Genomic DNA, 26,856 nt, shown 5'->3' with positions numbered 1-26,856 from the left:
CAAGCTCCTGGGCAGCAAGTACCATGAGGAACACACAGGACACAACTGTCCCCTCCCCATCGGCACAAGGAAACAGAACATTAGGGGTCTGGGTAATATTTACTTTTTTCTTCTCTGAGGTTTTTTCATCTCTAAGAAATAATACTTAGATGAGTAGAGCCCTCTTGCAGATAACCATTAAAGAGATCAGGAGCCCAGTCTCTGGTTTGCTGTTCTCACTGGAGTTACCCTCTATGTGAACGGGAACACTAAATGCTGGCCATCATTACAAATGCATTTCCACAGTCAGTTAGGCTGTGGAATGATTCAAAGAACTAAGTAACAAAGATAGTAGCAGGACACAGATATGGACATAAATTACTGGCCCTTTAACACCACAGTTAGTATTTTTCTGTAGAAGATTAGCTGTACTATCAGGAGTCACTTCTGGCTTCAAAACCTCTATGGCACAACAGGAGAAAAATTTCCTTACGTTGCATATCCAAAAACAATGTTGGCCGTAACCTTCAGGGCATCTAAGATAAGAATTGTGTCATCATATTCGTTTCTGCAGCAAATGGAAACACAAAAAAGAAAAATAATAATTTGAAAATGAATAACAGTAACAAGCTGTACAGTTGTTCAAAACACCAGAAGCAGCATTCAGAAATGGTAATTTTTTTCTCTCCTACAATTCTGGAATGAATCCTGATGGCTTGAAGACACAAAATCAGCAACATCCACACTTTGTGAAGACAATGTAAAGACTCACTCAGATCTCACTCAGTACCCAGAGGAGGGCACGATGTATTAACCAACAGAGTTTGGCTCTTGAAAAGTTATTTCTGTTAATTAGCCATTTTAGATTATAACAATACCAATATTTTTTTCAATTTTTCAATTTTTTTTGGTGTCTCCGTGGGTAACATGAGGCTTATGGAGCCGTATTTTCTATTTGGACAGCAAACTGTGAAGCTGAACGGGGTGGCTGGAATTTCATTAGCAGTGAAGACCAGAGGCTCCACAAACACCAGCGATTTTCTATTCTGAAACACTCCTGAGAGAATTTTCAGAAGTGCTGACTGAAAAGCTGATTTCAAGTGCAAGTTTAATCAGGCATAGTAGTCTCTAAACATGGAAAGAAAATAGTACTTTGGTTAGAAAAATCCGATAAACCAGTTGATTTTTAAGCTCTAAATAAAGATACAACAACCCCAGCATAAAAGCAGCCCACAAAATCCACACCTCTGAGGAGTTCTAAAATAAGCACTTCACTTGCGCCCTGCTGTCAAATTAACATTCCTTTGGTCATACGGCTTCTCCTTCCTCCCTGTAATGATGAAGATGGTTAACAATGTAAAGGGAAAGGGTCCTTTTTCTTCTTTAAGATGCCTAACTTCACTTCTATCTAGTAAGAGTGATGTTTTATAACTTTTAAACATCAAAAAAAAAGGAGAAAGAAATGTCATTCAAACCAAGAGGCAAGTATGTGCCCATGGAAACAGAGAGTCTGATCACCAGCTTCATGTTCCCACCCAAGGCCAAAGGCAAAGCCCATCTGGGAATGAATCCTGTTGACTTCACGAGTGCCCTGGTGCAGGCTGTGAACTCTCAGAACCCTGAGCTTCCAAGTACAGGGAATTCTCAGCCTAGAATAAGGAGTTCTCCTCTGTGTGAAGTCCAGCTCTCTCTCAGGATCCCTTGCTGTTCTCTCAAAGTAGCTGTTCCAGTTTATTTGTTCATTTTAAAAACAGGTTCAGTTTTAATATGTTGCTGCAGTGAATAAACTGAACATCACAGCTGGTTCCTAGAACTGCAGTCATTTACCCTTGCCCTCTGTCAGGAAGCAAAAACATCCCTCAAGCATCCAGCATCAGTTCTCGCTGTTCATGACTGATGAGATTGTACCTTTTCCGACACATATCCAGGAGGAACACGTTCAGTCCCGTCTCCTTTTCCTGCATTCGTTTGAGGATGTTCTGCACACACAGACAGTTTGCCGACCGGTAGGGGTTTGGGGCATCAATAGGAACCATGAAGCTGTTCCCGTAGTTCTCGTAGCCGTGGCCCGCGTAGTACAGCAGACCTGGGAGTTCAGAATACGTGTGACTGCAAACACCGGTCAAGAGCACATCAGACTATTTCTGTCAATTTTAGCATGGTCAAAACCTTCATGCACTGTGTCCACACCACGTATCTGTGGGAGATGATTCAAGCTCCAAGCCAGGCCTTTGTTAATAGGGGAAGGAAGGGCAGGCCGGGGGGGACACCCACCTTAACAGCAACTTCACAAGACACAGACACAACAAATGAAATAGAAAATCGCTCATGCAACAGAATCAATCAGATATTTGCACCAAACACACAGAGTTAAACACTTGTAAAATGCTTTAGGTAGAGTAATGACTTCTAACAGAAATAATCTGTTACGTAGAACATGTAACTCAGAGAGGATGGAGGAAACGTGCCAACTGTAAAACATCTCTACACGTGCACTTACAAAGCTCTGAGCAGCACTGAGTCAGTGCAGAATTTATAGATGGAGGAAAAAATAGCACTGAGCAGTTTGGATGGATGCTGTCATCTTTACAATTATTCTCCTTTACATTTTTTTTTGTTTTTACTTACCATTAATCACTGGCAATTCTTAAAAGTATTTTAACTAGAAAAGAAATAAGAGAAAAACCTTGCTTGCACTGTGAAAGCGTTTTGCAAGTTTTCAGTTTTGCTGTTTCCTCTGTACAGTCACTTTTCTCCATTTCTTTTTGTCTTTTTTATTTTTGTTATAGGGAGGGATAAGAAATACTTTTATGCTTAGACAAAAAAAAAAAAAGATTATTCCATGATGATATTTGGCAGGACTCCAGAGCACATTCCCAATGCCAAGCTGCCAACAACTCATTTTAACTTGATTGCATCTACATCTCTCTGCAGTTACGGACTCATTGCTCTTCTGGGTCTACTGACCAAAGACATTCTTGGTGTGCTTACCTGGGGCACGAAGGATCATCTCCTCCATGCGTCAATACACAACAGTCTACTACATTTTAAGATATAAAAACTGAAATAAAGCACGCAATAGTTTTGTATAAAGAAAACATATAATGGAATTTAAAAAAGCTCTTCTTAACCCTGAAAAAGGAAACTGCAACTTAGGGCTTAGATTTTACTTATGTGAATAAAAATTTCAAATATTAAGGTCCTATCAATTTACAGTAAGATTAGATAATCTTAGCATTAATAACCTCCACTGCCATGAAATGCAGGCACCAGAAGCTTGTATGATTAAATGGAATTTTCCTGTTGTCTGTTCCCAGTGCTGCTTTGGCTTATCTGTGACAAGTTCCATCTTCTAAGAAGAATTTTTATTTATCTATACAAAACACTCTATGGGTCAGGTCTTCAGTTAGTATGTAGTGCTGCAGCTGAATCAAAGTCAGAGATACAACAATTTCTGCTGACTGGAGATATGATCTTATGTCATTATTATTACTAAAAATAGCTGTGAAATTTATGTCACTACAAAACTTGAATATTCAGAGAAAACAAGATAAGCCTTAATCTAATATACAGTAATCTATATCGAAATCAGCTTGTGGAGGCAGGTACACTAGATGTTTTTACCTTTTCATTACAGAAAGCTCCAACAAATGAAAATGCTCCTTTGCCACAGTCCTGAGCTTTTTGTAAAGGAATACCAGGATATAACTACAGCGCTTCAGACCAAGCCTTTGGCTCTCTCCTCCTCGTAAGCTCCCAGGTCATTAACAGCAACACCGAGCCCTGGCAAAGGGCTACACTCGACCAGCAGCACCCAACAGCTTTTCATGGGCAGCAGCGGCAGAGCCGGGATCGGCTCAGGCACCCAGGGCAAGCTCCAGGATACACAGTCTCACTGCAACCAACGGCCTCGGAGTCTCTCATCTGCCAGAGCCATGGAATAGGGCAATGGCTTCACTCAATTAAAAGCTGGGTTTCTAACGGGCACAGAATTTAAAGTGTACAATTAAACCCCTAAACAAATAGAGGTACTATTGGGCTATTTCTAAGATTCCAATGCCAACGGAGACAAGGTAGTTTCAAGAGAGTTAAAAGTGAAGTTAAGCACCAAGTGCACAGCTCCAGGTCAGGTCTGAAGTTAAAAGGAAACTCTTAAATTTCATCTCCACAGAGTTTGGATCTGGACCTAAATCAAGATTGTATTTGAGAAGACATATATCTGAGTATATGTCAGACAAGTAACTGGGCTGACCAAAGGAAACAAGTCTAACATAAAGCACAATCCACAAGAGCATTTCCTCAATGAACAGAAATATTTCAGAAATAACTATGGTTCTCCTCTGTCCTCGAGCAGGTGTCTGTGCTAGGCTGATTTGATGAGTACCTGCAACAGTTAATATGTTGAGCTCAGGATCAGAAATAAACCTCTGCATACCAAAGCAAGCGGAGTAAACATGTTTGGAGGGGCTCGTTAGACACTTGGACACAACAATTTTAAGTGGGCTCAAGTTCCTCACAGACGTCAGCATCGAAGTGATATCTGTGTCTCCCTCTTGCCTTTTTTTTTTTAAAGAAAGCAGCCTAACTATATTTAGCCTTTAAAACACACGGGTCTAAGCTTTTACCCTTTGTGGAATACAATATTAATTGCACCCTCCATTTAGAACAACATGAAGTAAGACATTAGAGGAGACAATCGCCATCACGTTGTTCGCTGCTCCTGCCCTGGATGAGCAGCGCCTGAAATGCCACTTTCCTGGCAGTGAGCAAGAATTACACAATGTTGTATCAGTATGTGTAGCAGGACTGAACAGGAGCACCCAACTACGCCTCTTCTGTTTGGAGCTGTGCCCACTAAAAATGCAATAAATCATTATCTGCTTGTGCACTGACAGCACCTTTTATACGCCTTAAGCCATTAATAGCCACTGGCCAGAAAGAACAAAGTGACCGTTTAAATGAAAGTAGCTGCTACCAGACACTCCTGAAAGAATGCTCTGCTCACCTTTCAGAAATATCAACTTGCTGCAAAAATACAACTGCAAAAATAGGCCCTATAAGAGCTTTCATATGGTGCTGGCGAGAAACTCATTAGTCTTTCAGTACTTTATTTTCTAAATTCACGTCAACCATTGCAGAAAAAAATGAAGAAGGTGCAAAAATGCAAAAGCTCACTCAGATGTATAAGCACATCTATTTCCCAGGGAACAAAAAAAGAAGACTGCTCTCAAAGTCTGCTATACTTCACTGCCATAATTAGTCCTCGTGTCATGCAAGTTTTGCCTCTGACATAAATGCCCAAATGTCAGATCAGCCAGTTCTGCACAGACAGCGCATCAGGTAACACACCATTAAAAAAGTCACACTAAGAAATAATCTGACCTTGTGTTCCAAAAAAGAATCCAATCCTGTTTTCTTGGATGGGCATTACTATAGGAATTCTGCAATTTAGATAGGACAGCTGGCAGAATGTTTTGGTCCCTGTTCTAAACCATTTCTGGTGCTGTTTATGCAACCTTAGCTTTTAGAAAAATGACAGAAATAGCAGTAGTCAGCAGCAAACTCTTCAAAGCCCACAGAGGAACTCTCTTATGCTCCAAGCCATTCTAGGCGTTTTCCATGCAGGACATGAAGGTTTTTGCTCTGTGCATCAACTCCACCATGCCCTCCCCCAGCTGGCACAGCCACCAGCTCTGCCTTGGGCTTGGTCCCTCAAAATCAAGTCTATGCCGGACAGAGAATCCCAACACACGAGTCACCACCTAAGGACCAAGGCACAGCAGCAGCGACGCACACCTGACCCAGCTGGTTACTTATCACCCCAGCAGAAGGCACCTTCTGTGCAGTGTGAGCTTAAAATTATTAATAGTCTATTACAGGTAGCTTCGAAATGGATGGGTGACTCAAATAACAAATGGCCAGAAAGAACAAAGTGACCGTTTAAATGAAAGTAGCTGCTACCAGACACTCCTGAAAGAATGCTCTGCTCACCTTTCAGAAATATCAACTTGCTGCAAAAATACAACTGCAAAAATAGGCCCTATAAGAGCTTTCATATGGTGCTGGCGAGAAACTCATTAGTCTTTCAGTACTTTATTTTCTAAATTCACGTCAACCATTGCAGAAAAAAATGAAGAAGGTGCAAAAATGCAAAAGCTCACTCAGATGTATAAGCACATCTATTTCCCAGGGAACAAAAAAAGAAGACTGCTCTCAAAGTCTGCTATACTTCACTGCCATAATTAGTCCTCGTGTCATGCAAGTTTTGCCTCTGACATAAATGCCCAAATGTCAGATCAGCCAGTTCTGCACAGACAGCGCATCAGGTAACACACCATTAAAAAAGTCACACTAAGAAATAATCTGACCTTGTGTTCCAAAAAAGAATCCAATCCTGTTTTCTTGGATGGGCATTACTATAGGAATTCTGCAATTTAGATAGGACAGCTGGCAGAATGTTTTGGTCCCTGTTCTAAACCATTTCTGGTGCTGTTTATGCAACCTTAGCTTTTAGAAAAATGACAGAAATAGCAGTAGTCAGCAGCAAACTCTTCAAAGCCCACAGAGGAACTCTCTTATGCTCCAAGCCATTCTAGGCGTTTTCCATGCAGGACATGAAGGTTTTTGCTCTGTGCATCAACTCCACCATGCCCTCCCCCAGCTGGCACAGCCACCAGCTCTGCCTTGGGCTTGGTCCCTCAAAATCAAGTCTATGCCGGACAGAGAATCCCAACACACGAGTCACCACCTAAGGACCAAGGCACAGCAGCAGCGACGCACACCTGACCCAGCTGGTTACTTATCACCCCAGCAGAAGGCACCTTCTGTGCAGTGTGAGCTTAAAATTATTAATAGTCTATTACAGGTAGCTTCGAAATGGATGGGTGACTCAAATAACAAAAACTTAGAGAGGAAAATTAAAAAAAAAAAAGGAGAAATATGTTCAACACATCTTTAGTATGCATACTTTGCCTAATTTGTTCTCCTGTAACTTAAACCAAGAGTGATGAGATGCTGCTGTACAATCAGTAGAGCGATGCTTCAATTTGAAGGTGAGAGCCTTGGATTTTTATGGGGTGTTATTTGGGTTAATGAAGCAAATGTGCAAAGACAGACAAAAAGAATAGATTTTACACTCTATATCCAGACCTTCTGCAGAGCTGTCAAACAGTGGTACCTGAGTTCTGCCCAAACAGAATCCTTTACTATTGACAACTGCAGAAAGTCAGAACCTGAATTCCGTAGCTCACATTTTATCTGTTCTAAGATTAAAGAAACAGTAACATTTTAACGAAGGTCAAAGAATGTGCTGGTGGCTGTTTTAAGCTTACTTTTCCCGTTGTACACACAAGCTGTTCGCTGTGAAGTCTGTTTTGCGATCACGTGCCTGAGCTGGCAGAGGCAAATACCAGACACATCACAACCCCGACCCCAGAAGGGACGTCACGGCTTCTTACCGTACACTCCTCTGTCCAGGAGAAGTAAGAACTCATCCACTGCGTTTCGCATCTCGGACTCGGTGAGATCCAGCAAAGAAACAACTTTGAAATCCAGCTGTCTTAGCAAATTAGTCAGTTCATAGACGTCCACCATGGGAGCCTTGAGCCGGGGGTGATTCCAGTAGCTCATGTTTCCTATTAACAGCGCTACCTTGTCTGTGGCTGCGGGGACAACGGGGACACAGAACCACAGCACCGTTACATGCTCCATGGGCTCAACACCTTTACGTTCAGTTTCTTCTAAAGCGAAAACAGTATCCAATCTCACTTCAGGCATAACATTTTGTATGATTGTAAGTGTCATCCCTCATCAACAATGCAGCTCATCCAAAAACCAAACACCCGTTTCAGCATGGCCCGACAGCCAACACCTCTGAACCATGATGCACCTCAGACGGGATAATCCGCCAAGTGAGTCACTAAGGTACCTCCCATTTCTTTCATTTTCTTGAAGGCACAATTACTGAATTCCCCCATGCATGAGGAAATTTAATAAACATGAAAATTCTTATGACAAGTTGCCAAAGCTATGGGCACCGTACTTTCCCCTGAAACTCAAATTTCCTTATGCTTCTTAAAAAACAAACAAAGAGCCACTACACACAAAAGACCACTTCCACATCTCCAGCCCCCATCTCCTGTTTCTCTAAAACATGGCATATTGAGGTGGAAAATTTATAGGTCAGAAGTAAAAAGTCTTCTTTGTATTTGTTAAGGTTTCTTTTGACTGTTGTTCTGGTTAAAAACAGCTACACAGAGACATGGGAAATTGACAAAATTCAGAGGGAAATCAACTGATGTTCTCATAGTCTGAGTTATGCTTATGTGGAGTTTGTTCAAAGTCAGAAGTAATTATGTCATAACAGAACAAAGCTGCAGCAAGAGGGGACAGAAGTGCTTTTGAGACCACTACCCTATTTTTATTCCAAAATTGCACTCCGAGTTACAGAAAGGCATCTAATCAAAGCAAGGCATTTCCTTCCTGGCTTGTTACTTCTCCCCAACAGGAACTGTTGCACCCACAGCTCCGGTGGCAAATGAGCTGTGTGAACACCCCAAACCTGCTCTGGAGTCAGGAACCCCGCAGAGCCAGATCCAGGGAGGATGCCTGTCCACAGCCTCCAGCTCTAACCTTCCACTGCCTTCAAACAAGGTCTTTTCAACAGTTTTGCAGCTGGAAAACAGCCAAGGTCCTGAAGAGTGTAAACTATTTCAAACGGCAGAGACCAAGCGACAGTGGGATACTGTCACTGAAAAACACTTTTAGAAGTACAAGCTTTCTAATTAATTTAGAAAAGATGAGCCAGGACTGGGAGCACTCACACTCCCTTCTCACAGCGATGGACCTGAAAGAGTGATGACGTTCTGACAGAGGCCAGCAGCCTGTCCAGCTGGGCTAGTATCGACACGACAACAGGCCTGACCACAGTCCAGCCTACCATCCATATTTAAGAATATCATTAAAACCTATTCTTCAGCAAGTATTCTTCCTAACACGCAGAGGCCATCCAACCATCTCGACGAGGTTGGGCTCAGGATGAGGGCATCCCCACAACGCGCAGAGGGAGAGCGGAGCCTGCAGGGACAGCACACCCCCAGCAGACAGAGAACTCCAGCCTTCCTACCCCGTCATCCCCTGACCACTGTCTCCAACCAAAGTCATGGAGGAACACACTTGCCCAGGTCCTGGCCAGAGGAATTTGAAACAGTAAATTCAAACAGAGGAGTTGGAGACACTGCACCCAGTCACTAAAAATACTGGTGCCCTCCCCAGCGTTTACTGCTGAAAGGGCATGCAAGCAGTATAAAGGACTATAAAATACCCAGAACAACCCCCCTGCCCCGCAGCTCTTCACACACACCACTGTTATTTCACTAGCTGTGGCAGGAGCAGCAATACCCAGAAACAGCAAAACCTATTTCCTAGTGATGAAATACATAGGAGCATTACGGCTACAAAACTACTTACCAACCGGTCTGTGATGTGATTGTTCTTGCAGGTCTCCTTGAAATAGATTAAGAGAGCAGATCGTCAGTAACTACAGTCACAGCTGCCAGTGTCCACAAATGAACTGCCTGTTCCACACACCCACAGTCTATTGGTGCTGCTTTACCTAGTAAGTTATTAGCTTAAGACAAAGAAGTACTTTTTTTTTGGTTTTGTTTTGGTGGGATTTTAGGGTGTTGTGGTGGTGGTGTTTACCTGATTTCCTTCACCCTATTCCAGCAAACATAGCCTAATAGGATATGAACAGTTAGTTCTTATAAATTAAGAAGTAAGAGATGCTCACAGTGCAGTTGTGATTTGAGATTTTGGGAACACAGTATCAGGGATAATCCCTTCTTGAGCACTACTCCAGATCTACATTTCTGTAACAAACACAAAACAAGCTTCAAATCACATCATCTCACTCCAAGGTTAATTTAAGAAATTCACCAATTCAATGTGTCATGGGTGACAGCCAGATACCCTACATTTTTTTCACCTTATTCATCTGAAAAGGCAGCAACATACTAAAACTTAGAGACCAGAGAAACCACAGACAAGAAAGCAAGAGAGAACTTCTTCTGTGTTTAAGTATACATGCAGCATAAAAGAGCAGCTCTGTGTGATTTGGCAAAGGTAACAGCAGCCCCATGATTCACTGTATTCTTCAAGGTAATTTATTGGAACCAGAAAGCTGTGCCAGTCTTAACATGGTATCCACCCCTATCAAATCCCCAGTTATAAATACATCCAAATAACATAAACCACCCATTGTAGCCCAGCTAGGCTCCAGTGATTTGTAATGTAAAATGAAGATGCAAAATTAAAGTGTTTCAAAACTTGTCCCTTACCTGGTTTTTGAAGATCACTTAGATCTTCTGTGAAAAAATACACCAATAAAATAATAATTTAAACAAGAAGAAAAATACATTTATTAATAAAAATATAATTAAGTGTCATGCCATAATTAATAGAAGTCAAATATTAGAAGACAAACTACCTTTCTAAAATACTTTTGGCTTCGCATTTCTGTAACTCTAATCTTTCCTATGTTTATTCCACATGCAGAGAAGAGGAATTCCTACATCAATACACTAAGCTATTCCTGACACAGCAGTATAATACAGGAGATCTCGAAACAAAGGGAGAAACACAGGCGGTGCCTCAGTGGAATGAAGAAGGAACAAGAGGCCAGAATCACCCTTTGGAAAAACAGATGTTGGAAGGACTGCTGAAAAAGCAACATCCTGAGCAAGAAATCTTACTTCGTAAAACCATGCGTATTCAGAAACACTTCAGATAGGATTTTCAAGTGTTCTAAGCTACCACGTTGTTTCACATAATTAGTGTGAGAATGCTGGAAACTATGGAAAAGAAACCCCTTTATCTGAGCCCCAGAGGTGTGTTGGAGCAGGGCTGCTCCGTGCCCAGAGCCCTGGGAGACCTCTTCAGACACAGAAGTGGGCTGGAAAAGTTGCTGGAAACATCTCTTGCAGAGACATAGCTGCCAGAGGAACAAGCTCTGTCCAGCTCTCTAAGGTAACCCAGGCTCCTAAACATCTCCAGCTTTTCTTGCAAGATGTTGCCTCCTGAGCCCAGCCAAAGAAATCTCAGGACCTTTAGATTTCCCCAGAAACTGTAAGCACAGGACACAAACCCAGTGAATGCCACAGAAGAAAGTCACTTGGTTTTCCTCCTTATCACAGCAAACAGGACAGAAACACATGCAGAAGGAAGGTTGCATCATACCTCAGTGCTTTAAAATAGACCGAAGCTCTTAACCCAGACGTGCTTTTCAGCAACATGCTCAACGATCCATCACCCCCATCATTCATTTTTGAAAATTGATTCACAACTAAAGATCTACTTTACCTTCTGCGCACTCCACTGCCATAGCTTTCCTTCCTTGGGTTTTAAGGGGGAGAAAAATTGGAAGACAATTGCTCTCAGTTATGAGAGGCAGCACACAAAGTGAAAGACAAAGGTCATTTGGTTACTATAAAAGCCCAAAGCAGTTTACAGCTGATAAAGCTCTAAAAATTCATTTGCTGCAAGCAAGTGTGGCTATTTTAACAAACAGAGAAACTAAAGCACCAGGAGGCTATATGCTTGGCTTAATACTGAAAGCTTCAAAAATAAATACTAACAATAGGTAAGAAATTGATAAATCAATGGACTTGCATCAAACAGAAAAGCTCCTTACCTATAATGACTTCTATCTTCTGGCTGTCTTGATCTTCCCGGTCATTGTATACATGACACCAGTATGTCCCCTGATGTTCCACGTCCACGTAAGTTACCTGAACGAGCATCGTCACAGTCATCCCACCAGACCCCAAAACAACACTTCTATCAGTTTCATTTAAGCCCGCCAGCAAGAAAGTGTAAAAACTGAAGACAAAGCCTAAACAAACCCAAAAGCTGACTCTTCAATGAGGTGGACAGCATGAGTGTTCCAGAAATGCTTGCAAGAAAGGCAGGAGGAATGGAAAGCCATCTCACAGGCTCAAGATGCATTAAGTACTGCACGTATCGGCTCATACAAATCAGTGCTTTGCGGTGCAGGAAAGAGGGAAGCTTTCACTTTTACTGATACTTAATCTTTGTTGTCTCAACACATCCACCATAGCCTTCTACCCCATGACTACAGCCTGAGACACGTACAGGATTAAAATTATGCACCCGAGAGCCTTGGAACAGTATGGGCAAGTGAGGAACAACAGAACAAGAGAGCAACGAGGAGTGTGCGCTTCCACAAGTGGTTATCGAGGTTATGAAGAAGCAAGGAAAGGTATGTGACAAGTTAGAGGTGGTTACATGTTGGTCCCCTGAGGCTGGCACTTTGCAGTAACTTACTGTGTAGACATTTTTGCTCCCATTTGCCAAGGGAAATCCATTTCGGAACCACTGGTAATGGGGAATTGGGTTTCCCACAGCTCCACATTCTAGTACCAAAGCATCCCCCACTGCTAGGTTTTGTGGCTGAGGCTGAACACAAATGCGCAACTTGTTCTCGGGCAAACCAATTAAGCTCCCTTAAAAAAAAAAAAAGAAAGTTAATCTAAGCACACACAGACTAACAACAGCTGAAAAAATTCAGAATAGACTGTGTGTGTCCAGTCACTTGCCAGTTACAACAGGTAAACAGATAAACAACAAGAGTTAAAGAATTGATTTTTTGGTCCAAGAATCCTCTGGGAATTAAAAGGATCTGAGACTGTGTGTGTTTTCCATCTGCCCATTCTTACCCACGACTGTGGAACTTCATTTCTCTCCTGTTTTTGCGAGCAGTACAAGACCCAGTAACTGGATGCTGCATTGTTAGTCAGCCCTTTCCCACATCTGTGCCAGACAGCAACGGGGACCCACGTCCCTCTAACGAGTGGGAAGACAGACCTTCAGAAGACAATGTTTTTGCCACTCACCATGAGAGGAGCCCTGGAGATCACAAACGTCAAGTCGTGCCCAGCGGCTGAACACAAAGGCAGACTCGCTGTTCACTCGGCAGATGTAAAACCCCGAATCGTTCACACTCACCGGATTCAAAACCAGCTCTGGAGAATTGCCGTGGGGAACCTGAATTACAGGTGAACCAAGAAACACTTAAACTTAGATTGATTCAATCGGAGCCAGGATCAAACATAAGAATATTTCTTTCAATGTCCACAACACCAGCCTCAATTCCTTCACTTACTTGAAACTTTTGGATGAGACAGTTCTTGTTCTACGTATTTAGTAGTTCAGAGAGAGGCTTTCTTCCAAGAATAATTCATATGCCTCTATTTAAGACAACTCTGAGCTCTTACGGCAGTTGAACAGCTCTTCCTTCCTGAAATTAATAACTTTTACCTTTCTCCACAAATAACTCGGAATAATTTCTTAAGCATTACTCCAACCAGTGTGAGCGCTACATTCAGCTCTTATCTTAAGATATACTCAGCTATGACCAGGAAACTCTAACATTCTTTCACAGAAAATAATTTTTCACTACATCTATATTTTAACTGTAATGAGCAGCAAATTAGTGTAATCATATTTTTAAGCCATGTTTTGAATGATCTAGGTAAACCTTTAAAAAGGTGCAGAAAATGAATTAAAAATTTAATTCCTAACAGCCATTAAAAATACCATAAACTTCCTGCAGTTTTCAAAACAGTGCTTACAATAAAATAACATTAAGAAATAAGTGCATTCATCTTGTAGAAAAATAACTAGACTGCAAACATGGGGGTAAGTGCTGTCCTTCAAATTCCAGTGACCCCAGCTGATACGCATTCTGGTATTTCACTGAGGAAGCCTGTGGCAACCCCGAGCTCAGGCCTTTGCTCACTCTTAGGAAACCAGATCCCATCTGTCCCAAACCAGCAGCAACTGGTGCTTGTTCCAGTGTGGCAGGTTCTCAGTAGCCTTTGTTAAACTTCTTGGTAGCCCAAGAGGCAACCGAACTTGCCATTTCCTTCCTGTCACCTTGCAGGATTTGCCTCCAAGGATGGAGGGGTCTGAATACAAGGAATCACCTTAATGGTTTAGCACACTCATAGGGTCATTATGCAGCATTTCTTGAACTTCTATTTTTATTAGTGTATATATAGCAGTCTTCTCTCTTTGTAAATAAGAGTCTTTAAATTATTACCTATTCTTTTCACCACTTAGAAGATCCATATTCTCAATCAACTCTTACCTCCTTTTCCTGTTTGAACCACTGGTAGTGCACAAATGGGTGCCCTGTTGCCCAGCAGCATAGCTTGACGACCTGCCCAGAGAGCACTGCTTGAGAGTCGGGCTGCACAACAATCTTTATACCTTTCAAAAAGAATTAACACATAGGAAAGTTTTTAAGAATTACAACTCCACAATTTAAATTTGCACTTAAATTGTCCTTTGAGCAAAGAAAGTCTCTGTCATTAAATATACTTGAAAATAATTTGTTTGTACAGTGTATGCACGCAGTTCCAATTAGTCATATGACTTTAAGACACTCAAAAGTGTCTTCCATTGCACCGAATCCAGGCTTAAAGTGATCAGTACTCTACAGAGTTTATGGAAGATTTAAATTAGACCATTCAGCCATTTTGACTTTAGGATACTTCAGTTCCTCTTACTCTCTACTCACTAACGCAGTAATACTTTAAAGGCATCACAGACCCTGTCTGGGAAAGGTATTCCCAGTTTTATGAGTTTGCTCACTCCCAACAACTTCCTTGAGCTGTTCATCTTCAGATTAAGCACAGCCCAAGGGATGGACTGAAGCAGTAAGACTTAGTTTAACTGCAACACAGTGTGTTTTTCTCCTACTCCTCGTGCAACCTTACCAGCTGCAACACTGGTTTGGGATTGATGCCTTTACTCCTCTAGAACTTGGGGCCAGGGTTTCTTCTGCCAGCCTCCCAGGTCAAGGTACATTCCACTGCAAATTTTACCTCACCAGACAATAGCGTGAGCGAAATTCTGACCCTGGTCTGATATGATCCAGTTGTTTTCTTAACTCAGACGATTCCAGAGACCTAGTTGCAGCATGATCCCAACAAAGATCCTGGGGTCTTTCCAAAGACTTCCAGTTGTTGTTTGTTTGTTTTTGTTTTTTTTTTTTAAATCTCTCTTAATTTGCATCACTAGTATCTCTCAAGTAGTTGAGAAAAACAAATTCTCTGAAAGATTAGCAGTTTGTACTCCTTAGAAGTATTACAAACAACTTCAAAGAAATCTGATTCATAATTTCTTCACAGTTTCATTCCTTTTCCTGCAATTCTTTCAGCACTAAGCTACTTCCGGCAAGCACCACAGAATTCTCTGGTTCAAAAAGAAAACCTTCTGGCTCAATCTTTTGAACGATCACAAAGATACACAAATACTTCTTCAATTTTCATTGGGAATGCAAAGCTCGAGTTTTACCATGAAGGATGGCAAACTGACATTTAGGATTACCAGACTCTGAAATATGCAGCGTAAATTACATACTCATAATCTTAACTATAACCTGACTGCTGCGTTCTTAGCTTACACACTGGGAAACAGTTGCACTCATTTCTGGAAACTCAGCCTTAGTTACTCACACTGAGACCCAAGTGCCTAAACCACCGCAGGAAGAGCCTGCAGAGGAAAAGCACCTCTTTGGTCTTTTTTCAATCACCACAACTCAGTGGGGCTGCACGAGGACTAGACTGTAGTACCACTGATTGCATATTCAGGCTTTTTCATTCTTAGCCTGGGAGAAAGCTCATCGCATTTCATCCGTTTCCAGCAAGCTCACAACATGACAAGATGAGAAAAGGGAAGAGACGAGACAGAGAGGCAACCCAAGGAAGAAGATGCCTAAGCTTTCTCACTACCGAAATGGAGAAGTTTTAAAGTTATTATCACTTCTATTTTGTGTCTTTTTAGGAAGATGATCTTCTACTGCATTAACCCAATGTGTCAGGGAAGACTCATGCTGCTCTACCATCAGCTCCCCTCTCCCTGCCAGGCCTACGGTGCTGTACTTCAGCTGGACTAAGCTGGCACATAACTCCATCGCATCCCATCCCACACCACATAGTCCTCATAGGACGGTAGAAGCAGCAGCCTTAACTAGATGAAAGAGCTGCAAAGCATTACTATAATCCTAGGCAATCCTGCTTCAGCAGGGGAGTTGGACTAGATGATCTCTGTGGTCCCTTCCAACTCTAGAAATTCAGTGAAATTCAGTGAAATTTACCTGGAAGATCCCAAGGTTGTCTTAACAATGGTTCTCAGCCCACAGCTTCGTTCCTCAGACTGTCCCAAGAACAGGACAGCTATCAGTATGGCAAGGAGCTCGCTAGTCTCATTTCCACTCCCTGCTCTCAAGAGAAGCTTTTGTGACTGCCCGATAGGCTGGATTCCACCACAGCCCAAAGCAGGAAAAAAGGGCCCTGGTTTTACCCATGAATTCCCTTGTGTTGGCCCCACTTCTAGACTTTTTGCGAAGAAGTGAGCTGAACGGGTTAGTGGAAAATAACCTAGTTCTATCTAAGTCACTCTGTTTTTCTGTCCAGTTAGCAAGTCGGGCTGAATCCAGTATGCACCAGAACTGGCACTAACTGGTCCCTTCTCTTTCAATTAGGGCAAGCTATGAAACGCAGTTAATGAAACCTGTAGCCCATACAGACAGCTGGCAACACCACTTGTCCTTCTACCTCAACTGTGTCAGTGCCATGAGCATCTCCCGAGGGCACAGCCTGACACAGGACCTGAGTCAGGACCTGCCATACCCACACAGCCAGGTCCATGTCTGCACTGCGCTAAGCCTGCTCACCTCCTTGGCTTACTTTTAACCTCAGAATCACATCAGCCCACTACTATGGTAATTACACGAACACCAACTGCTAGATGTTTTTGCTTACTGTGGAAAACAAATCCTCCAGTGCTTCCAAACAGGCAGTTGCACGGAAGGCACAAACTAGAACTGACCTGAGTGGCTGAGGCACTGGAGAGCCTCCGTGTGCTCCAGTGCCTGCAGGAACTCCACCAGCTCCACCACAGTGCAGCCCCGATCTCCCAGCAGCTTCAGGAGGCTCCAGCTGGGACTTCCTTCTGGCTCCAGCACCTTGAGGGAACACTGCTCTAAATCCAGAGGGCTACAGAGCAATAGGAGAAAGACAAAGTGGCATAGACCTCTTTAGTGCTTCTTCCTCAGAAAGGAGCCCGGTTAAAAACACACTTGTAGACACACAAAAACACTGAAAAAAAACCAGCCCCAGAGATGGGGAATTCCTAGCTGATTTGGATGTATCTGCACTACTTCCTTCTAGTTTCAGGAGTTCAGAGGTTACACATGACACCTCTACAGAGAGAAAGCGGTATTAGTGAGCTGCGTGCTACAAATTAATGAGAGATGCTCGTACCTAACAATTCTGCCTAAATGTATTAAGAAATCTAATTTTCACTTTTTAAAGTCTCAGCAGAAAAGCAAGCACAGCACCTTTCATTTTCATGTGCCTAATTCAGAAGCGGTAAAGAGTGAGTCAGAACCTAACTTGAAAGTCCAGGAAGACTTTGATTTTCAGACTAATTGTTAAGCAGCTGCTGCAGCGTAACTGATACACACACCACTGCCACAGTGCCCTTAACTGCTCCAATGCCTTCATCCCCAGGTATAAATTTTGGTGTTAAGGCTTCATGCGCTTCCAATCGTGGCAGATTAAAATAACACAGATAATTAGGAAATGAATACAGCTATGGAAAGAGAATGCAAGTTTATGGATACCTGCTAAAAAGATTCATCAGTGTTTTCTGCATTAAATCACAGTGCAATGCAAACCTGGAGGCAAGATATTTTTGCTTATCGTGTAGACTTTTGCGGGATTTTACTGGTTATTACAGAAAAACAAACCTAGCTGACAGAGGGGTCACGTTGTAATCCCCAGGTTCTACTTCCCTACATTGATAAATACAGCTATAATACAGAAAGGACACATCTTCATAACGTACATTCCGTGCTGCACTTGAAAAGCCTCATTTTTTGAGATGCCACCCTCTGAACAAAACCTTGAGAAGCCACAGGAAGTGAGATGAGGAGGAAGCGACCCAGAGAACGGGACCCGGGCAGCAAGAGCTGAAGAAAATGAAGATGTTTACCCTGATGGAGCCCAGAGGAGCTACGGGGCAGAGCCCCAGCCCTTCTCCGTGCTCCCGGGGCTGCGGGGAGCCGGGCGAGGATACGGGGGATGCTCTGCGGGGGCAAAGCGCAGCCCCACGAGCCCCACGGCTTCCTCGCCCGGGACTCGGCCATCATCTCCCGGGGACGGGCTGCGCCTCCTCCGTCCCGGGGGCTTCCCTCGGGGATGGACGCTCCTGCCCGTGTGCCGGCCGGGTGCGGGCTTGCGGGAGGGACGGGGGGGTGTCGCTGGGTCACGGAACCAAGCGCGGGGCTCGGCTGTCGCTCCCCCGCCCCGGCACAGACCTACCCCGGGAGGAGCCCGCACCCCCCGCTTCACCCTCGCCGGCCGCATCCCTCACCGTCCCCTCGGGGCAGGCTCCGGGACGGGCCCCCCGCGGCCGCCCCCGCCGCCCGTCCTCACCTCAGCCGGACCCTGCCGCGGCTCCCCGCTCGCTGCGCCAGGTCCCGCCAGCCCTTGCCGGGCGCCGCTCGGTCCAGCAGCTCGCTGAGCCTCCGGAGCAGCGGCTCAGCTAAGCGGCTGACGGGCAGGGAACCCGCCGGGGTCCCGCTGCGCACCGGTTCCGACATCACCCCGGCTCCTGCCTCCTCACTTACGGGCCCTCCGGTTCGGGGCGGTGCTCCCGCCCGGAAGGACGCGCCGAGGCGCAGCCGCAGGGTGCGGCGGGGCAGGCGGTGGGGTACGGACCGGGGCAGGGTCCCTCAAGCCCGGCACAGCTCGGTGCGACCCGTCCGGAGCCGAGGCCAACGCCATGGCCCGGCCGTAACCGAGTCGCGCCGCCCCGGGCCCGGGGCGGCGCGACTCGGTCACGGCCGGGCCATGGCGTTGGCCTCACGCGCGACGCATCTTCCTGCCCTCGCCTGTGGGGACCCCCCTCCGCCATGTTGGTGCCCGGGAGGCCCATGGGCTTTGGGGAAGGGAAAGATCTCTTCCATGAGCCCGCAAGCGTGAGGTAACCGGTCTAGGGGGTCTGTTTTTTTAACCCCGTTTTGAAGGAGGAAAGGGGAGCGTTCTGGCTTGGAGGTCTAGAGGTGCCCTCAGTGTGGGCAGTGTGGCGCTGAGGGGTCCATGGAGGAAGGCCTGGAGTGGAGCTCCTGTGAGATGGAGAGCAGGGGGGTAAAACGGGGAAAAATCATACAGCACTGGGGGCGGGGGGTCTCGCTTTGAGGAGAAACAGCTGTATCTCATCACAGCTGTATCTAATCACAGCTGACACAGCCATGGGCTCTGTGACACATCCTTTCTGCCTGGGCTGCTGTCCCAAAAATCAAGTGCCCATCTGAAGGGGTCAGGCACCTTATGTGTCTCTTAGCAAGGGACAGGAGGCACTGCTCGGGAAGAGTCTCCCAAGGAGAGACATTTCCATGATGGTTCTCCATCACTGCTAACGGGCTGATGAGCATAGTGATGATCTAAGGTGAATTATCATCTCTCTGGAATTACAATTGGAACTGTCATCTCTCTGGAATTACAGTTAAATTAATTTAACTAACATTTTTAATCGGTGATCAAGCGTTTAGATGTGACTATATTTCTGCAGTATTTCCTCACGTGACAGCACGCTTGCTTTACTTTCCCTGTGAGTGAGCTGGAAGGTTGGTGGCTGCAGCTGCAGAGTGTTGAGACCAAACGAATAACCATGCTGATCAGCAGAGCCTGTTGTCTCATGAGTTCCATTGCTCCAGTCAACAGGCTCGCATCTGCTTGGAGATACACATCCACAGCAGAGCAGGTGACAGTATTGCATCTCTCTTGACCTCTCTGGGGTCGAGCATCTCTGAAAAACAAGCCATTTAATTTGACCTAACTTCAAGAAACTGTGCTGAGTGGCTTTTTCCTGCATTGTTAACCAACAGTTTATTTCTCCTAATTTAGGTGGAAGATCAATCTGCATGGCAAAATGGATACAGGTAAGACAGTGAATTTAGCTTCCTGGTGATTTGTAATTATCCACAGCTGTGTGTGATTTAGCTGCTGAAAATCAGGCAGGTGCCTTTCACCCTCCTCAGCCTATGGTCTGTGCTCGTTGGGTGTCTTCCTACAGCGTGAAGCAGTTAAATTACCAGGGGTTGAATATGGTTTTAAATCCTGGTCTCTCATTTCTTTGGGGATTAATTTGACTATTAGACTGTTACATAAACCAGATATCCTTGCTGCTATTTCTGAATGCGGGTGCTTGTAGGTGCTATATTTATTGTTGAACACACCAATTTCCTATCTGGGTCTAGATAACACTGTGAACAAGAAGTATTTAGCACTGTGGTATCTCATAACTGGTTTCAGCTGTGCTTTCAGCAAAATGCTCAAGAAAAAACTTGGCACAAAGCTTGTTTTTCAGTCTTTTCTAGACCCCTTAAGCTTAGAGTATTTTGTGCAATTCATTGAAGTTCCTCCTGCGTGAGACTCGGGTTCTTGGGTAACAGCAGTGGGGATACCGTCTTCAGGATTCACTTATTTGCCTTTGAGGAATGTGAATGATGAGGTGAGTTTTTATGTAGTGGTTATTAAAAGTTCACTGTCCACCTTTGTTTTCCTCAACTTGTTAGGGATTGCAGGTTTTCTCGTGTTTGGCAGAACTTTTGTGTGCTTAACTTCAAGCAAGTAAGTAAGTAGCTCCCAATGTGCCCAGCAAAGCGGCTGAGCATGCTTAAGCATGTGCTTTAAAAAACAACCTAGTGCTTCGTTATGAAATGGCTGAGGCCAACACTTCCTCTCTCTCAAGGCCACGAGGAAATTCCCATGGACTTCTATGGAAGCAGGGTGTACCCTCTCCCCGCTGCCAACTCTCTCTCTCTCTTGCTCTTTCTGGCTGAGGTTTTCCCAGGAAGAGCCATCTGCTGCATGTAATGAAATAGTCTCTCTTAAAAGTCAAACTGTTCTGTGATCAGACTCACTATACTAAGGTCACACTAGCAAAGCAGCACAGAAGCTTTCAGCTGAAATGACATGCTTAAATCTAGTGTCTTTTGTCTTGTAACACAGGGTCAAACCACAGGCCTGGCCCTCTTCTAGAACTTAAGGAAAGAGCAGTCAAGGGTAAGTACGCGTTTATTGTTTGAGAGGTCAAATTGTTTATACTTTTAAAGTTACTTGTCTACTTTTTTCTCCTGTGTGCAAATAGAATGTGTATCATAAAAGGTAAATAAATGAAGAAGAGCAAGTTACTGTATTCTTAATGTACTACATGCATTTATACTGTTATCGAGCAGGAAATATGATTTGTCATTTGTTTCTGCTAAAATATAGTCATTGTTGCTCATTTTGATAGTGCTTTTTTTTTTTTTTTAAATGTGTTGCATTTAGAATTCTGCTAAAAGCTTTTGAAATTATACTCTGGTACTCTTTCTTCTGCGTTTCAGCAAGACAAACAAAATTGCAAAAATCGGACCAAAGCAAGCTTCCTTCTGTAAAGAATGTGTGACACTAGGTATCCTGAAATAGGCGTTTTATTCTTTCTAAATACATATTGCATAGGTCATAGGTAAATACTCAGTACTGCAATACTCACTAGGTAAAAACTTCCTCCATTCCTGAGAAAAAATCTGGTGGCTCGGTAGCATGTAGATGATTATGAGGCTGCATGGATTGCTCAAGCTGACAGTGTCAGATGCTTGACGAACGTTAAAAATAGATTAAGACAGATCAGTGTTAAGAGCTGTGCTATGATTGCTTATTTTAATTACTCTATACTTGGTCTTTGTTAGAGATATACAGAGCCAGTAATTTACTCTTCTTACATTTAGCCAACAAATTATAGTTGTGGTGTTTTCTTGGCGTTGTGCTGCTCTTTACAATGGCTAGTGTGCTAACGTAGACGTTTTCAAAAAGCCTCAGATATCAGAAGTTGCAGAAACACAGTATTTGACCATGTATTTGGCAAGGATATGCTTTCCAGACATCTGCTTTTTGAGCAGCCGAAACTTCAGTGACTTTTTTTTTATCCTAACCTTGTTAATACAATAGATATACGGTAGTTGGTTTAGATAATACCGTGTTTTGCTACTTTGATTTATGGCATTACAAGCTTGTTTGACTAGTGTGCCGCTTGAAATGATTGCAGTGTCTTGAAGGTTATATAGAAGAGTAATATGGTTGTAGTTATTGTTTGTGTTCCAGGCAAAGTGAGTCAGAACTGCTGTGAGATACAGAAACAAATAGAAAACGTGGTCATTGTAAATCCTTACATGTTCTTACCCTCATCAAATGTTAGAGTCTACAGTAAGTGAACTGCTCTGTAAATAATTACTAGAGCCCTACTGTGACCAGAGTTCACAAAGTTATAATTGAATTATAGAATTCCAGTTTCTGTTGTCTTGGAGATTTTAACTTTTACAAGGTAACAATATTTGAGAATGTGGGTGTGATCACAACACTTCTGGAAGATGTTTCTCTGGCTGTCTGGCACAGTCGCTTTGGCAAGCCTGTATAGGAGTGGAGGAAAGCTGCCCAGAAATTTCATGTGGAATTTGATTCCATCGGTACTGATGGATGCATGGCAAAAAAGAGGACTGATAGGAACATGCCCATGGCGATGCTATTGCAGTAAGTGTTATTCTTTCAGCTCTCACACACATATGCTAGGAATCGCTACGATATGTCTGTGGTATGCGGCTTTTCATGCCTAATCTCAAACAATACAGTCCTATTTATTAACAGAAATGCATATGGAGTTCTGTTTCCCCGAGCGCTGTAGAAACCAATAGTCACATTGACAAGTCTCTTGTGACCAGCACTTTGCCCCAGACTTCCCTGTGTGTGTCTGGGCTGAAGCAACTTTGTGTTCCTCAGTACGGCCCCAGTACTTGGCCACGCAGAGTGAGGGCTGGCCGGGCTGCGGCAGGGTCCGCTGTATCCCACATGCTGGTGTTTTCTCTCCGTGCCAAAGGCAGGGCAGGAGCAGAACAGTGTGTCTGCAGTGCTCATTCCAACGGGGTGCCAGAGTGAGCCCCAGGCAGTGGGACCTTCAGGCACTGCCCTTTTTAGACTTTTATTGGAATTGTGTCGTTGGTGAAGGTTCCTTTCTGCTTTTTGTTGTTGTTTCTGTTCTGCTTTTGCTGCTTTCTCTCCCTTTAATCAATGTAATATTTATAACATCCTGCTGTCCATACCAGTTGGCTTTCTGATTGGATCTGCATAGTATATGACTGTTTCTGTTCATCATAAAGAGAGGTTTTGAGGTTATTAGTGTTTTGGTTTGGAGCTTTTTCTTGTTTATGTTAAATGAAGTCTTAATTATATCCACCAGCTTCCTTTGTGGTTAAGCTACCTGCCAATGTAACATCTCTATAAAGCGATGGATGAAAATGTATATAGTGTGCCCAGACACGTGGAGGAGTTAATGAGAAATCTAAAGTTCAGTAGGATAATCTAGGGGATAGTAATTAATTTTCAAAGGGGCAAACCCAGCTCCCAAAGCTTGGTCTATGGAATGGCAGTGATAGTAGGAAACTGCTGGCATTTGGGGAGTTTATTGTCTCTGACCGAGTATCTCAGAATAAACAATGAGACACATGAGCAAATACTCCATTGCTTGTCTGAGCAAATACTCCACTGCTTGTCTAAGCAAGATCATTCTGATGGAGAAGTACTAAAGGATAGGTGAGTAGACTGTGTTATGCACAGATCCGCGTTCTTCTCGCACACGCATACGTACAAGGGAGAAAGACTGTGCTTTCTCTGGGTGGGTTTGTGTGCAGAAGTTCAATGAAAATTAGTCCTTGACCAGCTTTTGTGTGGCCCCGCAGGTGCGGATGGTGGCAGATAAGTTACTGAGGACGTCTCTGTGGTCAAAGGCTATTACAAACAGACATGATTTATGTAGCTATCCATTTTCCTTGTGTTTTGAGGTATCCCAGACCCAGTATCAATTTGGTATAAAGAGACAAAACTATTAGTTGATGAAAGGATATTTATTAATAGGAAACAGAGGAGGATTATCCATTTCACTCCTCCTGTGTGTTTAGCTGAGATAACCCTTTGTGCAGGCTAAGGCAGGTCCTTCCTTCCCACTCCTTTGCACTGCTGTGGGTGGCACGTGCAGAACGTGTACAGCCATCCAGAGGTACTTATGCACCAACGTGGAGCTTTTAATGTACCAGGACAATGCTGGCGTTGTCAGAGCATGTTCAGGTAGATTAATTGTGCTGCAGTGCTATAGAAGGTGTAGGCATTGATGGGGTGGCTATTGTGCCCAGAAGCCTGTGAATACCAGAGCTGTCCCTGCCCCAGGGGCCTGGGTGACAGAGATAAGGGGAGGGACAGGTCCTGTGAGAGAGAGTGGCAAGTGCCTCCAAAAGATAAGGATAAATCCTTCTGAACAAGGGTGTGAGCTGAGTAGGGCTGTTCAGAGAACAGAGATTACATGATGAATAGATAGTACACAAGAGAAGAAAAAACTTGAGAGAGATAGGAAAGGGAATGTTTTCCACTGACTCCGGAGTAAATGAGCCTCACAGAAAGGCACTAGACTTGTAAAATACATCAGCTTTCTGCAGAAATAACTTCTGTGAATGTAAAATTGCTTACAAAGGAAGATTTCCATTCTGGTTGTAACTAAAGTAAAAAAAAAAGTGATAGAGGAAGATTAATAGCCAATGTTTAAGTTTAATAAAATTTGTATATTTTTGTCAGTTAAAAAAATTTTTGCTGACATGAACTGGAATTTCAGACAGTTTTTTCACTATGATTAAGTTTTTCAACTTACTGAATTATGACAAAGTATGAATTTTAAATAACAAAAGCATTTTTTCCTGAGAATTTAGTTGCATTTGTTTTATAGATTTTCGTTAGATAAATGTTTAGTGATTTAGCCATATTGATGCGTCTTCTAGCCATTTGCATAGTTTGCATAATATTATTTGAAACTGACTGTTTTTCACAAACACTTGGATTATTTCCTGCCAAAAAGGGAGTTTGGTGAAGCATCTGCAAATGTCTTTACTGCCTTTTGCTGCCTTGTTGATCTGACCATTCCAGGCTTTCATCAATCCTATATTTCTCCCACATCAGATCCAGGCACAGTTCTCAGGTTACCCTTTTCATGCTGCTGCCAGCTTTATTTTCCCTTATCCTTACTTCCCAGGGCATTAAGCTTAGGAAGCATCACCCCCTAAATGGTTTTCATCGTAGGGACAGACCTGAGTGACAGCTGGAGGAAGGGGAAACCAAGGTGTCCAGGGATGGTGAAGGGGAAATTCAAATTGTAGCTAGTCAGGAGTGGTAATTCATGACGGGGGAGTGATCTATCATGGAGAGCAAGAAGGCCCAGCTGCAGAAGGGATTAAGCTGGCTGGGAGCAGGAATGCCAGAGACCAAACTGCTCCCTGTAAGGGAGTGAAGTTTCCCTTGGTGATAAGAAACAGGCAGGTTGTTGTCTTGTAGCCTTGAGTGCTGTGAGGGCTCAGGGGTCACCTCTGGGCAGTGGAGCTGGGCTGGGGATGGACCCCGGGCCAGGCTGAGGTGCCCCTGCAGCCGCTCACAGGATGGGTGCTGGCCAGGGTTATGTCAGGGCTACCCAATGCATTGTGCTTTTTTTATATTTTTATTTTTTATTTAAGCACAAGTGTGTGTTTAATTCACTTCAAGGGGTACCATAAAATTCTCCAGCAATGGCCACTGTTCTGATAAGTAAGAAATGGAAAATATGTTTCCAGATCATTAGAGAATCAAAACAGCCACCTTTCTTACCATTACCTGCTAACACCTGGTGGTGTCAATTTCTCCTCTGTGGCTCTGCTGCACTGGCTCTGTCATTAGTTTGTATGTGATTCACCAAGTAACATCACTGGTTTCCAGAGCAAGACCTGAGACAAACAGCCAGAACACCCTTATACATCTAAACGTTCTCATCTTCTCTGCACCAAATGTTCAAACCCCAGTTTATTAGCAATTGAGCTTATTTTCAGGTTACTACTCAACAGCTGATGGTAAATTATCATGATCTCCCAATCATCTTTCCTCAGTGAATTTCATTGTGTACCTTCTGTCACAAGTTTTCTGAGGAGCTCAGAGTTTATTATGCTAACAGTTCTCTTTCTATTTTCTATCCAAATTTAATAATTGAAATTATGGTTTTATTTATCTTCTATTTTCTCCCCAGATTTAAAAAAATAATGTCCCTTTATCTTGAGTGGAAAACCAGCAGTTATTGCAGTTTTCCTCATGGAAAATGATTTGGCTTTAGTTTCCACTGTTGGATCTGACCAAATGCGTAGCAATCTAATCTAATTTTCATATTGAGAAATCTGACAGCTCTTTACCCCTCGATGTCAAAATGCAGCTGAACTAAGATAACGATAACTGTATAGTTCAATTGCTTTAGTAAGGAGTATTCATCAGTCAATCTGCATTAAAAAAATGTTGCCAAGTCTCTTTTCAGCTGGGAAAATTACCATGCTTTTAAAATAACCTAGAGCCTCTCTTAGAGCCTTCGTTTATCACAGCCTCCAAAAAAGAGGAAAGAGGTATCTGTCTACTGAAAAGTGAAGATGAAAGCAGATTTGAAAGAATGCAACAGGGAGCATTAAGCAAATAGATATTGAGGAGGAGATGGGTGAATGCTGGGGAGTAATTCCATGGCCATGTACTGCTCCGGTTTTTTTTTTGGTTAAATATTTATATTTCTGATAGTTGAAATGGAAAGCAAAATGTGATCAGAGATCCGAAAGGCTGAAGATAATGGGATCTGATGCCTGTTTTTTCCCAGGCTGTTGTTGCAGGCACGGTGTAGATTGTAGTTCAAAGGCCTGCATGAAGC

The 26,856-nt window shown here is 43.4% G+C and overlaps 2 protein-coding genes and 1 long non-coding RNA gene across 15 annotated transcripts in view; 2 read left to right on the top strand and 1 right to left on the bottom strand.

The window, feature by feature from the left end:
• The window catches only part of LOC106899755, a 32,378-nt gene extending 21,628 nt beyond the window's left edge, over window positions 1-10,750 (top strand). Inside the window, exons 4-5 of one of the 3 annotated variants that reach the window (XR_001414077.1) lie at window positions 9,479-9,595; window positions 10,534-10,750. This is a non-coding gene — a long non-coding RNA (uncharacterized LOC106899755). Of the gene's footprint in view, window positions 1-9,478; window positions 9,758-10,533 lie in introns of those variants that run through there. The other 2 variants (XR_001414078.1, XR_001414076.1) reach the window with 2 other exon arrangements.
• Window positions 1-18,753, bottom strand: part of MALT1 (MALT1 paracaspase) — a 28,739-nt gene extending 9,986 nt beyond the window's left edge. The window contains exons 1-11 of the mRNA XM_014961651.1: window positions 18,504-18,753; window positions 16,894-17,060; window positions 14,147-14,268; window positions 12,891-13,041; window positions 12,322-12,500; window positions 11,669-11,765; window positions 10,317-10,343; window positions 9,448-9,483; window positions 7,437-7,640; window positions 1,888-2,065; window positions 473-547 (exon numbers count right to left, since the gene is read on the bottom strand). Coding sequence (XP_014817137.1) covers window positions 473-547; window positions 1,888-2,065; window positions 7,437-7,640; window positions 9,448-9,483; window positions 10,317-10,343; window positions 11,669-11,765; window positions 12,322-12,500; window positions 12,891-13,041; window positions 14,147-14,268; window positions 16,894-17,060; window positions 18,504-18,670 — 1,403 coding nt within the window. The 5' untranslated portion in view covers window positions 18,671-18,753. The remainder of the gene's footprint in view (window positions 1-472; window positions 548-1,887; window positions 2,066-7,436; window positions 7,641-9,447; window positions 9,484-10,316; window positions 10,344-11,668; window positions 11,766-12,321; window positions 12,501-12,890; window positions 13,042-14,146; window positions 14,269-16,893; window positions 17,061-18,503) is intronic.
• A 173-nt stretch (window positions 18,754-18,926) lies between these two features.
• The window catches only part of ALPK2 (alpha kinase 2), a 33,635-nt gene continuing 25,705 nt past the window's right edge, over window positions 18,927-26,856 (top strand). For 5 of the 11 annotated variants that reach the window (XM_014961652.1, XM_014961655.1, XM_014961653.1 and 2 more), the window contains exons 1-3: window positions 18,927-19,053; window positions 19,977-20,011; window positions 21,084-21,137. The gene's annotated coding sequence lies outside the window, so the exon portion shown is untranslated. Of the gene's footprint in view, window positions 19,054-19,641; window positions 19,834-19,976; window positions 20,012-20,439; window positions 20,584-20,647; window positions 20,703-21,083; window positions 21,138-26,856 lie in introns of those variants that run through there. The other 6 variants (XM_014961661.1, XM_014961657.1, XM_014961660.1 and 3 more) reach the window with 4 other exon arrangements.

This window comes from Calidris pugnax, unplaced genomic scaffold (assembly GCF_001431845.1).
Source record: "Calidris pugnax isolate Ruff unplaced genomic scaffold, ASM143184v1 scaffold795, whole genome shotgun sequence".
In the NCBI taxonomy this organism is placed as follows: domain Eukaryota; kingdom Metazoa; phylum Chordata; class Aves; order Charadriiformes; family Scolopacidae; genus Calidris; species Calidris pugnax.
The sequence above is the reverse complement of the archived record's forward strand: the minus strand, read 5'-3'. Positions and strand labels throughout refer to the sequence as shown.